Genomic DNA, 15,438 nt, shown 5'->3' with positions numbered 1-15,438 from the left:
TCCTCTGTGAGCATGATACAATATGTTCCAGTTTTTAATATTTCTTAATAAAAGTTATGGAATTGTTTTATTATTGCAAACATACATATTTCTTATTGTTTATCTTTCACAACTCTTTCATAACATAAACTATACTGTGCTGAGGTTTGTTATTCAATCGGACGTCATGTCTCTGGGATGACGGGGTGTCAGCGGGCTGGAAAGAGGTCACAGCTCGGTGTCAGCGTTTGTTTACAGAGAGGGAAGAGACTGACGGCTGGTCTGTGCACACCAACCACAGAATGAAGTGAGATTAATGCCTCTGAGATGTCTGCATTTAAAATACAGCGAACTCTGGAGAGAGGAGACCAGTTTCGGGTACCTTTTATTCTTCCACGTCAATGTGAAGTCACAAGAATCAGATTACATAAAAGGGATTGATTGTAATCCAAATTAACTGATAAACGGTGAAATACCAGATTTAAAATCTGAGTCGAACCTTCCAGAACTAGCACATAAAGCCAACCTCTGGTTCCCAGCCTGACACCGGTGATACACATCAGGCATGGGTCTCCCAAAAGTCTTATCTGGCCTAATAATTGCAAATCTTGAATAAAAAGTAATGACGTAAAATGTAAAATTGTATTTATAGCTGTCTGCCATGAATTTTGGAATTGTTTTTATTCATAGGTTATTATACCATTTTGATCTCAGTGGGGCTCCTAGGGCCCCTGAGCTGCAATGAGTTTGACACTCCTGATCTAGATAGATAGATAGATAGATAGATAGATAGATAGATAGATAGATAGATAGATAACTTTATTAATCCCCGAAGGGAAATTGTTTTGTTGCAGCATTCTGGTTTATAAAGATTAATAAGATATTCTAAAGGGTCACAATATTAACAAGGGAATAAAACAAGAAAAAAAACGTATTTTTTCCCTGAAACCATTTGATAAAATGTCTTCATTAAACCTTTCAAAGTGTCACATCAGCCCTGCAGGGCCACTCATTCTGACCGAAGATCTTCAGAAAGCACTGTGAATCATCTCAGTGTGATGCTGACCTCTTGTGGATCAGACTAAACATTACAACCAACTCAATCTAGCCATCCTCTACAGATTTATCCAACTGAACAATGGAGCAGATCCCAGCTCAGTGTAATTGAAGTCAACTCTTATTCCCAAATATGTGGTTTTGGACTGCAGGAGCATGCACAGGGAGAACATGCAACCCGGTGATGCAAGAGGGCTAAACTACTACGCCAGCAGCAGCAGACTGTCTCAGCAGCAGCTCTTGGGCCAGATCCGGCCTTCCACTCCGGGCCAGGCAGCGAGCGAGCTGGGAGGCCTTGGGCTGGTGAGGGACGGCGGGCAGCCCCCGCCTCCACATGGCGAGCAAGTGAAAGGCCCGGGAGGACGAGCTGTCCCCGGCCCGCAGCTTCACCATCTGAGCGGCGCTTCGTCGAAGGCGCAGGGACACGGCCAGCAGGGAGATCTCCTCCTCTGAAAGCTCGTCGGACAACCACTGAAGTAGAGAGTCTGGCATAGAATCTGCTCAAGAGCAGAAGAGTGAGAGTTTTTAGTGGGAAAATGTAAACACGAACAAAACTGTAACGTCCAACAAATTACTTTCACGTGACTTATTATTGTTTAATCAGTCAGTCAGTCGGTCGCCTTCTATCATTTTTATAGTAATCTGCTATTTTTTTGTTGTTTTGTGTTTTCCATTATGCCTTGTGCATTTTTTTTATTATACAATATAAATTTGCAATAAATGGTACAATAATAATAGAATTAATCTACCTAACTCTATCAAACTGTAGAAGCAAATGACAAAGAAAACTTGCCAGTACAAATGTCTGACACAACATCTTTAACATCTATTTGTAAACTGATAGTATAGCTTGCTCCAAATTCTAAACCATTAAATTTGTGAGAATTTGTGTTTATTTCAGGCTTTTTCCACCAACCTGTGTCCTCGCACAACTTGATCCGCGCTACAATTGGCTGGTTTGTCTTTCTCGCCTTCTGCAAACAAACAGAACCAGTGTGTTCATAAACCTTTCTGCCAAAGTGGATATTTGTTGAATCGTGAGTCCTTCACCTTCGGTAGGGTCAGAGACAGCTTACAGACGGGGTCTCCCAGGAGTTTTGTGTCTTTCAGGGCGGCTTTGTCCCCTCTCCACTCCAGCTGAGCTCTGGTGACCTTGTGAAACAGGAGCGTGCCCTTGTAGTGAGGCGAGCTGTAGTTTCCAAACGGGTCCACTTCGGTGAGACGCAGTAGGAGGTGGTTTTTCCTCTGACTGTGAAAGGTGAGTCGCTCCTGTGCCGACTCGTTTTTGTCATCTTGACCACCAACTGCAAATTAAAAAGAATTTAATCAGTTTCTCATTGCAATCAATGTGATTTTGCATTAATTGCCTGATGACCTCTAAAGCCAAAATCACAACGATAGAGAACGCCTCAAACTTTGCTCTTAGTGCTTTGACATGTTAAATCTCAAACAACAAACCCTGTATGTTGCAATGAATAAACAAATGGCAGATTAGGATCTCATGGAAAGAACATCGCTGGAGTGGTAATTAAAGTGCCAGCACAAACATACCTGTAATCACACTGCATTGTGCTGACGGCCTGTGCAAACATATCATTAATCTCCTCTATAATGTAGCCTGGGGCCCCCTTTTATGGAGCTGCCAGCTGCAGGAAGACAAACCTGTTTGTATCACATTTCTACATTTGATTTCTGCTACAGCCTCTCCTTTGTTGTTTTTCACTGTGGCCTCTTAAAGCCAATTACTGGTAAAGACTAAACACCTAATTTTGCATCCTACAAAAAAACTAGTGTTTAGTGGATTTTATACTAACAGCATTAACAACCACAATACTGTTTTAAAAAAGCAACTGTATATTTCATTTTTAGCTGCTGCCTGCCACGTATGTATGGGCCATGCGTGTGTGGCTCACAAAAAGTCAAATGTTTTCTTGGTTATCGTGCTGTGTTTATAATTGTTTGTGAGATTTTGCCATCACAAGGTCAAAGAGCCACAGGCTGCAGACCCCTGTCTCAGCTTGACTAAGAAGTAGAGACAACAACTCTGAAAAACGAATGTGATGATGGCTGGAAGTCGTTAATGAGCTGATCTGGATCCATAGTGTAGCATTGGTGAGTTCTCTCACTTCATTAGAAGGTCATGATTAAAATCCTGACAGGTTTTCTCATAGTGCGATGTGGATTTTCTCCTTATATTCTGTTTTATTCCAAAACCACGCACATGAGATTAATGGGTGCCTCACTGATGCGAGTATGTGTGATTGTCGACCTCTCCAGTTGGCGGGGATTGGATGAATGTGGAGGATCGATTGCAGCACAGCAGGAAAAGACAGCATTTGAGGTATTTTGTGCAGGGAGTACCCTTGGAGGTTATGTTGCCACTGAAACAGAGGAGCAGCTGGTCAGCCTCGCACATGGAGACCTCCGACGAGGTGTCCACCGGGCCGCTGTAGCCCTGCGCTCGCAGTCTGTTCAGCTCCCAGCTGAGGTCTCTGCTGGGCAGGGCGGCCACCAGGACGGCGTGAGGCTCGTCCCGCCGCCGCTGCAGGACCACGGTCACGCTGTGGCAGCACACAGCCACCTCCAGCTCCTCCGCCAGGGAGGTGAGCACACCGGGGGGCAGAGGACAGAGGAGACGCACCACGAGCAGTCTGAGTGGGAGGGGGGACCAGAGGACGACTTCAGTGGGAAGATTAACAAGCTGCTGAACATGAGAATAAGCCTGTTATCACAGGGCATATAGAGGTAATATGCCTAAAGTAGAATAAAGAATAAAACAGACTCTTTAAGATAAGAAAAGGGGTTACAGCTCAGAAGTAAAAAGAATCCATCCTTATCGCAGCGACTATAATATAGAAATGAGTTTTAAAACAGGTTGAAAGAACAGAAAGACCAACAGAGGTTTGTTTTCCCCCTGCGTTTGCCCCCTCAAGTGATTTCCTAACAGTTTCACTGTAACATACTACATTTGTTCTGTCACTAAATCCTGGAATTCAAAGAATTTAACCTCTTTCATCCCTTCTGCCTTTCTTAAACCCCTGATGGAAAGAAAGGCTTTCACTAAGCCTGGCTGTAAGTTGTCGCGTTCCACATTTTGCTCTGTCTTTTTTTACTTCCATCACGTAAGGCTTCACATGTCTGAATGAAAAGCAGATCTGATCTACAACAGAGCCAGGAAAACAGGAGGAGCAGTCACACCAGCAGTGAGTACTGAGAGGTGATTTATTCCTTTTGTAATATATCTTTAGTTTGAACAAAAGGAGAGTGTTAAAGCAGGGGAATATTCAGGAGTTAATTCTTCAGAGAAAAACTGGTAATTCAACCGAGTTAACTAAAGGGATCTATGTTTTGCTGAATGACTCAGGAGTCTAATTGTTTTACAATTATTGTTTAATGAATAAACTTAAACAAAACTGATACGATCATGAACTTCTACTTAAAAAAACATGTTTATTCAACAATATTTTATTAGATGCACCTTCATTTGCTGATGTCAAGTCTCTTAACACCCAACAGCCACAGAAAATGTTCAAAACATCCTTAAAACGGACCTAATTAATACTGATGTAGTTTTCCTTTTATGATGCAACTATTGTTGCAACTACTGAAGTCAAATATGTTGATTACCTTGAAAAACTGTGTGTCTGTCTGTCTGTCTGTCTGTCTTGCAGGCCTTCAATCAAACCTGTCCATGCTGAAATTTCCACCCGAGCTGATTGTCCACAAGTAAGAAAAAATTACTTTCAGACCGATTTACACAACAACCTTCCAAGTAAAAACGTTTTGTGTTGACACGGCAAAGTTCTTGAAATCGATGTTCGTTGCCATGCAAACGGCAGGAACAATTAACAATGGCGAGTATACAGACATTCATATGGAGAGATGACGATGTTTGATTGCTAATTAGGACGACTATAAAACTACCGAGTCCCAGGAGAAGATGGACTCGAGACACCACCATTTTTGTTTTTATACATCTGCTCGTGCACTTGCAGAAGAACTCCTTACTACAGCCATGGTGCGCAAGTGTTGTAGCACCGTTTTTATTGTTTTCTCCAGTTTAGTGTGGCTTCGAGCACCATTGTCGTATAAACAGACAACAAACTTGTGAAAACACAACAAAGGTTTTACACTTTCCCTTGCAAACATTGTCATGTAAACACGGCCTCATTCTGGGGATGTTTAATCTTGTTACGTAATCTGTGATTCCTTTCATCCGCCTGCTTGCCGGTTGGCCAGGGGCAAGGTTTTCTACCTCTTCTACATGGTTGGAGGACTCCTGATGACGGTGACAGCTAGCGGTCAGTGTGTGGACGCAGCTTTGAGGACAGCACAGAACCCTGAGAATCTCCTGCGTCTGTCAAATGCACTCATCAGGCTCATCTTGCGGAAGTCTAAAAATGTAAACCGTGTGTTTATTTATGGATCATTAGAAAACTTTAAAATGAGCTGATATGTATTTTGCTTGTACCCTGTCATACACTACATATATACTGTTGTAACACTGCATTATAATTGTTCATTTCTCTATTTCTGTCAGTCGAACTCTGTGGGCAAACAACAGCAGAAGAAGCTCTACTTCACTGAAAGGTTTCAAAGACATTTCACTTCTTATGTCCACTCAGAAAATAACCTTTATGATCACATTTAATGATTTAAAACTACTATGTGTTTTCCAGCCTGAGTTGTCTCCTTGATCCAACAAGAATATCTCTGCAAGATACTTGTGCTTTCAATCTTTTATGGGGGTGTTTTAATTCCCCGGATACAAACCCTGGGTCAACATCGACAAACTGGATCTCAGAGCAAAGGTACAAAACTAAACATTTCTTATTTCTCCGATCAGCTTGATTGCAGCTTTGCATTGGATTTACTGATGAAACATGTATTTGAACTTGGGCAAATAATATATAAATGGTCACTAATGTAGCAAAATTCCTGCTGCTCAAATAACAGATGGGTATAAATTGAGATGTAATCATTAGAGTCTGAAACGGTTTGGAAATGACAACTTTAGTCGCCTGTATTGTGAGAAAGCTTTGTTCTGCTGTGTGGTTAGAGGCTGGATTTATTACATCCTCCTGTGTGGTGGGAGCAGGACGTCTGTACTGATGCTGTGCATGAAAGGCAGCGGGCTGAAAACACACACTTATTCCAGCCCACTACAGTGGCTGATCCACTTCAACACAGAGACGCACAGGCAGGGAGACGTGGTAAGAGAGACACGGGGTGATTGCAGCTCATTTCAAGTCTGCCTGAAGAATACAGGCAAGGGTTGATGCTTTATTGCTCGTTTTTCAGGCCTTTCTTTTACTTGGTCGGGAGCCAAAGCAAGTCGGGGGTGAATCGGCTGTAAATGATGCCGCAAATGAGCACGGCCCATCGAGAGTTACCCTGGCTTTGTCTGCACTGTCGGCAGTGCTGCTTTGGATTCTCCTGCCGAAATTAGCTTTTTGTGCTGTGATCTGTTTATTGTGGAAGGCATGCAAACAATTCCGCTGAACTCAGAGATGATTAAAGTCAATGTTTTTTTTTATTGTGTCCCATTTTGTTCTTTTAATACGTGGAATTTGAATTTCTTGTGCAGTTGTATTTTTCTTTGAATTAGTAGATTAAAAGGGTGTGAGTATTAATCATTCTCACAATCTTCCATCCTAGATAAGTCAGATTTCTTACTCAGAACCATGTTTTCACTCAAAACAACTCGGCTCTGAAGGTTGATTCTAAACTGGCAAAAAGCTCTTAATTCACGTCTGTCATGGTATCAACTTTCACTTTTGCTTCAACCTTTATTAGGCAAGTGATCATATTTGGTCACTTGCATTTCTTCCTGTTCCTGTTTCCTATCATCCATGGAAAGTTGGTGACATGGACTGAATACATGATAAAATAGTTGTGCTAAGCTGTGAGATAGATGATCTGGATTACTAGAATTTGGGAAAATTATAACTTTGAACAAGGCCCCATTTACGCAACAACGTTTCACGTGACAACACCTTATCAGTTAAAAAAAACAGTGTGTTTACACTGCAGCAGCGGACACAGGAAACGATGTAGTCGTTGAATTGCTTTCAAAAACTGGCATTTTCAGTGATTCCAAGTACCAAAAGGGCAAAGAAAGTTTTCCATTTTCACTTGAAAACATAGTTGCATAAACAGGGCCTCTCAATTACAGACTCTATCAAAGACTATATAGTGGTGTTTGTCATGCCAATAAAAAATGACAACATGACTGGTTTATGTACTACTCAATCACTTGTCTCCTGGGATAAAAAAAAAAAAAACACCAAACAATTTCAGACATGTCCAAAACACACACAAAACAAAAATACCTCCAAAAGGGAGAAAAAATAGAAAACCAGCTATACAATCTAAAATGTATAACTCATAACTAATGTATAACGGATCTATACACACACCCATACATACCCATAACCACACACACACACAGCACATATATGTAATTAAACATGTCTGCTCAGGGGTAGGAGGAATATTTTTATACTATCCCACTGACTTCACATCTCAGCATTGCTTCTTTATTGATCACCTTGACCACTAGAGGTCAGCCTGGGTCTTACCTTCTTGAGGTAATTGGCCTCTGCTACTCCTACATCTTTAAAACATCCACTCCAAAAGCCTGACATTAAGAATAAATTGTTTTGTGCTGGAAAGAAAACCACCCATGCTTTTATATCTAATCTATCTTTGATCTTTATTTCTTTCGATTCCAATTCAACTCCGGCAAGGTTTATAACAAGACAGAAACACTGTGTTACATCTGCTCTTACTTACCTTCAGGCAGCATTTCCTTTTTAGTTTCAGAGCCGGAATTTGCCCTCCTAATAATCATCTGCGATGCACCGCGGGGTCTTAGCTCTAAGTGCTGCATATCTGAGGCTCTGTTTGCAGAAACACTGCGGGAAAAATCTGTCAAACTCCAGCTGAGAAATAAAACTTTCGCCTTTTCCTTAAGCAAGTACATAATCAGAGCTTCAGTCTGTCAAAGTGTTTCCAAAGAACAACGAAGAACATTCGCTTTGAAAAATATCCAGAGTTTCTCTTTCCACGCATCTTTTGGTGGGATATCCTTGCATTTCTATAACAATTCATGAAGAAAGTGACCAATTATTCCTGTCTTTTCCAAACTAATAATTGGACATTGAGGACAAACATGATCTATTATATTAGATTTTGAGCTGGATGTTGCTACTGGTAAGTCTTTCCTCTTGCCCCAGCAAAACATTTTCCTTCCATGAGCTGGACGATTATTGCATTTAACTCAAATATATGTGAAAAACATAGCATGAAGACTAAATCAAGTTAAAAATACCTCAAATGTAGGTTTAGTTTGGACTACAGATAATTAATTATGTGTGATTCTGGTCTGTATAATGCTTTTATGGTGCTTTATGTTTGAGTGCACATAAGGTTGTTTATCCACATTTTGAAGTATTGAAATATCTTAAAATCACTCGAATAAGTGAACTCTAAAAGGGTTGGATGACTTTGATGATATGTGGCAATCTGCAGTCCGGCATACCTGTCAAAGTTCTCCGTCAGGTCAAAGGACACCAGTCCGTTCTGCTGGTTCTTGGCAGACACTTGATCCAGAACACTCCAGTGTTTCTCTCTTGAGCCCAGCACAGCCAAAGACTCATTGCACTTCTCCTTCGATTTCACAGAAGCAGCCAAGATACTGGTTGCCATGTCAAAAAAAATAGATAAAAAATGAATGTATAGGATTGTAACAAGTCAAAACAAAGTCTTGTTTAAGTCACCTTTTTCTGTTTGAAACTCGATGATTCCACTGCGGGGAAGTACTGACACGGAGGGAATCTTGGTTTTCTGTTTGGCCCCTCTTCTTGTCAGGGTTCGGAGGACACGGAAGGGTCACAGCGAGGGGTCTCCTCAGCGGTTGTGATCTTGGGTGGGTGAGGTACAGCAGCGGGCTGGTGGACGCCACCACACCATATTCGTCATTTTTGGATTTGACGGCAGTCAGGAGGACAGCTTCCACCGGCTGAATCTGAGGCAGACGAGGAAACAGATGTTCCGCATGATTGAGGCAGCCTTTAGACCGAGATGCTGTGTGATGTCAAAACAGTAATTTTTTCCCCTCTCTCTCTCTCTCTCTCTCTCGCTCTTGCTCTTGCTCTCTTTCTGACACTTTAGTTTCGCTGAGAGCATGTTGTTTTATCAAAGGGAGTCTGTGCAGACTGAGTTGCTGGGTTTTTTTTGACGTAAGATCAAGTAACAAACTGCTGCGGTGGGGCTCTTTCACAAATGATTGGACTCAGAAATCAATTTGAATATTGGCCACAGCTGTTCATTTCCCTCCCTCAGGGCAAACATCTGCGACAACCCAACTGTGATTCAGAACTATCTTGTCTGTTTCATCGTTTGCTTGCTTTTTGAGCACATTCTTGCTTTTCGTGTCCTTGTTTTTGTTGAGATAGGTTTTTAATCATCGGAACAATTACTGCTGCAGGCTTCAATTGTTAAGGTTAAAACGCTTCGTGTATTTTTCTCCACCACAAACACGTCTCGGATTGAGTGACTGAAAGACATCCGCACCATGGCTTGTGCCATCACAGGCACACTGAAGGATCCTGCGAGGTAGTTGAGACAGATCCGAGGGTCCATGACGAGTTTTAGTGACAGACCCCTCCTTTGAACTGTGTAATGTTCTCGTTTTAGACAGGACACCACGGCAAATAGGCCCAGAGAGTACACCTTCACTTCTGCAAATGAGCCCTGTAACAGATAAAACATGGAGTTAATGATCTATCTTTGTCAGAGAAGTGGAATCATTTAATTAAACCTTGAAATGAAACAAACCGGAACTTTCAAGTTCAGGTTTGTCATAATTAGTAAATTCTTCATGACTGCATTTCAGCATTCATTGCTTGATTCAGTATTATGCAATATTGGTTCATTGTATTTATCTACATGTACTTTATTGTTTTTGAAAAGATGTGAACAAATGAGAAAACATATTAGCCTGAAAACAGGGGAAAAAACGGATTTAGAAATAACGTCAACATGCGACTCTGTAGGAGGGTTCATATGATAACTTTTGTTTTTATTTTGCTCATCTCACCCAACATTGCCACTGACTCATGAAATTACGTAAAAAACAAAAGTAAAGTGGCTCTTTGAAGATATTAAAAATGACATTACCTTCTGTCCTCCATACAACCCTTCTGTTGTTACGGGAGTGATATAGCTGACCCTCCTGTCTTCATCCATTATCTTCACAGCAACATCCCTGTAGTTTCCACGGTAACGTGCATGAAAAGGCACAATCACTGTCACAGGGAAGTGGAAGGTATTTCCATCCTGAACTTTGACTCGGATCACTCTGCTGACCAGCTCCTCTGAGCCGGACACCATCAGGCAACTCAGACTGTCGGCAACTTCACACCGCAGTGCTGCAGGGGTACCCATGGGCAATTTGATGAAACACGCGTCCGGTATACCACAGTTTGTGTCCTGCATCTGACCGGTGAGCCTGAAATTAATATGTTAAAACATGTGTACAGTCACTCATACCTTTATGATATGCATGGATGCTACATGTTGGTAAGAGAAAAACGATGTCATGCCTTGCTTCCGGCATCAATTCAATAATTGTAAAATTGCTCTTGATATTAATAGCTCAATTCTATGAGGTATATTTAGTTTAATGTGAATCAAACTAACCTGTAAAAACATTCAGACTAAACAATTTCCATCAGGTCATCTCAAACACAGATTAGTGATGTGTTGTAGATGTATCTACCAAAATCCCAGACTCGTACAACTTCCCCCGGCCTCCTTAGTCATGCAATACAAGTTTGCACCACAAGATGGTGAACTGAGTCATTCAAGGAAACAGCAGGAGGATGAGTTAAAGTTCCTGGCTGCTACTCAACGGTTCTCACATGGAGATGGGTTGATGTGACTCCACATGAGTCCATTGTTATTAGATAGACATTCCAAGAACACGAAACTGCCATTTCCAGAGAACCATACATTTTTGAACCAATGAAACACCGACGTCATAGCGTCACCTCTCCTTTTCACCCACATACACTAACAGTGCCAATGAACAACCCAACAATGGTGTATTATAGGGTTGTTTTCATGCTACAGAAGCTATACTGAGCCTGCTATGGCTTTTACAAGAAAATCTTCTGCTCCTTCTCGATCACCTTTGGCAACGACAGGAAACTGAAAACAGCATCGTGTGCAGAGTTTCAGGTGTACGCAAGACTACAACACTTGGTCATTTCATGTAGACATACACATTTCTTGATCCAGATTTATCCTATATGATGACACAATTTACCAAATGAATCCAACTGAATGTATAAACCAGAAAAGAACAGCCAAAGGCCAGGAAAAACACAGACTGATGGCAAAGTGACTTAACACTGCCATCCGAGCTCACAGGCCACCTCCATGCAGGACAGTTAACAAGGTGCAGAAATATTGTGCAGGGTATTCTAGTCAGCAGTAAGTAGTTGAAATAACTAATTAGAATACTTTCTTTGCTTTCCAACAAGTGAAAACAATGCTATGTGCTTCATATCAAATATGTATGCAGTGTTGTAAGTCATCAAAATATACTGAGTGAAATCCAAGATTTGTATATATAAAAGATAGCCTCAATAAAAATACAGAATAACATTATGGGTCAAATACACAATGACTCTTAAAGCTACTCTAAGCTGAACAAAATTGAAAAAGTGTTTGCATTCACTTGGGCAAATAGGAAAGATTTAGTGGCCTTACCCCACTGTAATCCAGCCACTTTGTGTCTCGTCTCTTTTCTCTACCTCGCTTTCCTCAGTAATTCTTTCTTGGTCCTTTTCTGTCTCCTTCTCTAAATCAGCTTGAGAATGAATGGATTCCTCCAGAAAGTCACTCAGTTGACCTTTGTCTTGTAATTCTTTTTCACTATCTGCCACATTATTGCAGCCAGAACTGCTGAATGTAGAATCTGGCGTTTGCTCGGTGCCTGGTGACGTAGCTGTCAGTCTTCCATCACCTCCGTCCTCATCCTCCAGTTCATGACCAGAGTCAGGTTGCTCATGGGAGGGCAGATGAGTGTCACAGTTTTTTGTATCTTCACATTCCTGTGCTGATGAACAGACACTGGAGACCTCCTCTGCAAACAATTGGAGAACTGCTGCATCCAGTTTCGTGATGATGATGTGCAACTTTTCACTGACGGCCACAATGTCGTCTCCAACACGTTGAAGAAGCCAACTGAAAGAGTCTGAACAGGATTCTGGAAAACAAAAACACATTTTACAGCAGTGCATATTGGAACACCCCTTTTCAAATAATTCGATCATTTTGATTTCACTTCATTCTCAAATCGCTTTCAACACAATCAAGTACACAAATAACACATAAAAAAAAAAATAGCTGGTCATATTTCAATTTATTCTGACATTTAGATTACTCCCTATGCATCACTAAAAATATTCCTGTTTTACAGCTCTTATTGATTTTTATTGCTTTTTTTAATGTGTTTTATATTGTTGTTTTAAGTACTTTGAGATTTATTACTGTGACGTGAAATACAAATAGTTTAGCGAGAATGATTGAAGCTGGGTCACGGTATTCTTGGGACATCACAACAGGGAAGGGCTCTCAACACTGTAACGACTAAGTGGTGATGGGATCACAATACAGCGGTGACTGGCATTGCAAAATATCTCATCAGGAACTGCTCTGAGTCAAAACGCTGTCGTTGCATGGTGTTCACGTAATGTTCTCCATTTTCCAGAAGCTAATTTCCTTCACAGATTGAGAATACCTCGGAGTGGTGCATGGACAATGCCATTCCATCCTGATTATGGATTTTGAAATGCAAGCCCTCTTATGTCATGTGAATGGCTGCAAGATGAACACTGATGCATACCTGATGTAGATGAATCACCGTCTGGTGGAGACTTCTTGAGCAGGGCGCCACACTCTCTGATGGTTTCCCTCCAAACTGTGAGTCCATCTGAATGAACAACACTCATCTCCCTCAGCACTCCAAGAAGCTTCTGCTTGCACTCGTTCTCCTTGATGACGCTTGCTTTCTTTTCATCCTTTTTGTTGTCTTCCATGGGGCCGAGCATCTCTCCTTCTATTTGACCGTTACCCACACATCCATGGCGTCTGACATCTTCAAACTCATGAGTTTCAGCTGAAGTGATGAAGAGAGTGTCCTCAGTCACTGTGCCACGAGGAGGCTTTTCTTCACCCATCTGTTAATTGGCATCCAGGCTTTTGTCCATACCAAGCTGGAAAAACAAAAAACAAAAGATAAAAGTTGGAAGTACCAAATCAATTTCGCTTATCCCCATTCCCCCACAAAATATAGTTTGAACAAGAAAGTTTATGTGTACCTCTTTTTAGCTTTGAAGCTGAAGACCCCCCCCCCCCGGGTTCACTGTGTCCTTGGCATTGGAGTGCTCCTGTGTACAGCTATCCCAGTTTACAGGAGCCAATCCTGTATTTATATGGCTGCCAGCAGTAAAACATGTTGTCAAGGCGACCCCTGGAGGCGTGGCAGTGGGGACAAAAGACAAGCCACACTGCAAGAGATTCACAGCAAGACAGAGTGATGTCCTCCGGACACCTCGCCATTCTTCTGTCACTCATTTTACTGCCTGCATGTCCAGATAGTAAAATATGGGAGCACTTCAACTCTGCCTGCATACCCCAAACGGTTTGAAAATACACAATTGAGTTGCTCAGTTTTTAAAGATCGGCATATTATGTTATTGCTATACCAAGAGTGTTTAGTATTATTAGGGTGTGTGGAGGTGAATGGTAGCTTTGGGCTTTTCGTTTAAATACATCATGTGACTGTGTTTGATTGTTTGTCTCCCTTCATTTGCTGCTCAAGCATCCCTACATCGTCTATATCCAGTGCACTATGGGCAAAGGCATGATGAATGCTGTGGTGTTGGAAACAAAACTCAGTAAATATGCTTGTGAACACTGGAAGATGTTTAGTTCAGATATTCTGAGCAGTTGAAATACTTTTCCTATAGAATCAGTGATGACTGTTTCTTTCATGCATATTATTAGGACCTTGTTATGAAACCGCTGAATATCATTCATATTTTTCTCATACTATTTTGTTTTCTCTTCCTTCTCAGTAAATGAGTATAAAGTCAAACCACAACAATGCAGCACTTTGTCACCATCGTGCGGCCTTATGTTGGAATTACATTTCTCCAGTAATACTATTGTATTGCTCCTTCAAAAAGCCAACAAAATGGGAACAAAATGTTTTTGTTTTCTAATTATTAATATGTGTGATGGCGTTAGTTGTTTTTTTTAGGGAAATTTGAAAGGGTAAACCTCGTTCTGCAGATAGTTTTGATCCATATCAATATGTGGTTTGGTTTGGTTTGAGATGGTTGAATATAAATCAATGTTGCGTTTTCACTGTACTTCCTGAATTTGTTTTTGTATCAATAATACATCTTTATTTTTTTAAGTCAATTACTAAAATCACGTATTTTTGTTAATGCTTTTAATCAAGGATGACAATTCGATAAAGGATGGCAGAAATATATTTTAGTAATGGATAAGAAATTAAATTGCGAAGTGCTTTCCACCAAGATAATAAAAACAATGACGATAATAATAATAATAATAACTGTAAAACTTTTGCAAAACATAAAATATGATTAAATACTGATGAAGGGGTAGGATTAGAAAAGTTTTACTTCCTCCTGCCCCTTTTCACCCACGTGAGACAAGATATGTGTGCTATATGTGCATTTCTGTGTATGTATGTATGTATGTATGCATGTCTAGATAGGTGTGCTTCCATATGTGTGTACTTTGGGTAGAGCTTCATTTATTTTGTGCATATGTGTATTCAAATAGATTTATTTACAAGGGATTGATACATGTGGTTATGCATACACCAGCATATGTGTGTGCGTGGGTGGATGGCTGCTAGATAGATGTACAGATAGACTGACAGATATTAGAAAAACAAATAAATATCCAATATGACATGATACTAAAAGAGATCAGATATTTAATGTTCGACACGTCTTATTAAAAAAATGCATGCCAGTGCAAATGAAAAGCAAACATGCGAATTCATCTGCATTCCTGCTCGTGCAGAATCCATAGCCTGCGGGCCTCCAGATCAAGTCAGGACATGCGAGTCTTTTCCAACAAAACATCACAAGACCTTTCACTATACTGTTCCTTGTTTTGTTTTTGTTTTTCTTCCACCGTGCCATGCAAAACATGTCCTTTAACATCGTCCCTGCCACCACATCTCTGTCAACGCGTGCATTAACGCACATTTACGCACTTTTTGGAGGCTACAGTGTTGAGCAGCCGAGCGGAGCGCACGAAGGGGAAGGTGACTTCTGCTCTGCTCTG

The 15,438-nt window shown here is 41.0% G+C and overlaps 1 protein-coding gene across 1 annotated transcript; it reads right to left on the bottom strand.

Annotated features, from left to right (window-relative positions):
- Positions 1–1,230: 1,230 nt before the first annotated feature.
- Positions 1,231–13,286, bottom strand: dthd1 (death domain containing 1; the record flags this gene model as incomplete). Its single annotated transcript, XM_080519387.1, has 9 exons — positions 1,231–1,532; positions 1,952–2,009; positions 2,086–2,339; positions 3,397–3,686; positions 8,579–8,734; positions 8,817–9,064; positions 9,613–9,792; positions 10,219–10,469; positions 12,953–13,286. The coding sequence occupies 9 exons, from the start codon at positions 13,284–13,286 to the stop codon at positions 1,231–1,233; spliced, it is 2,073 nt and encodes a 690-aa protein (XP_080375513.1).
- Between the last annotated feature and the right edge of the window lie 2,152 nt (positions 13,287–15,438).

This window comes from Blennius ocellaris, assembly GCF_963422515.1.
Source record: "Blennius ocellaris genome assembly, chromosome: 23".
Classification (NCBI taxonomy): Eukaryota; Metazoa; Chordata; class Actinopteri; order Blenniiformes; family Blenniidae; genus Blennius; species Blennius ocellaris.
The sequence above is the reverse complement of the archived record's forward strand: the minus strand, read 5'-3'. Positions and strand labels throughout refer to the sequence as shown.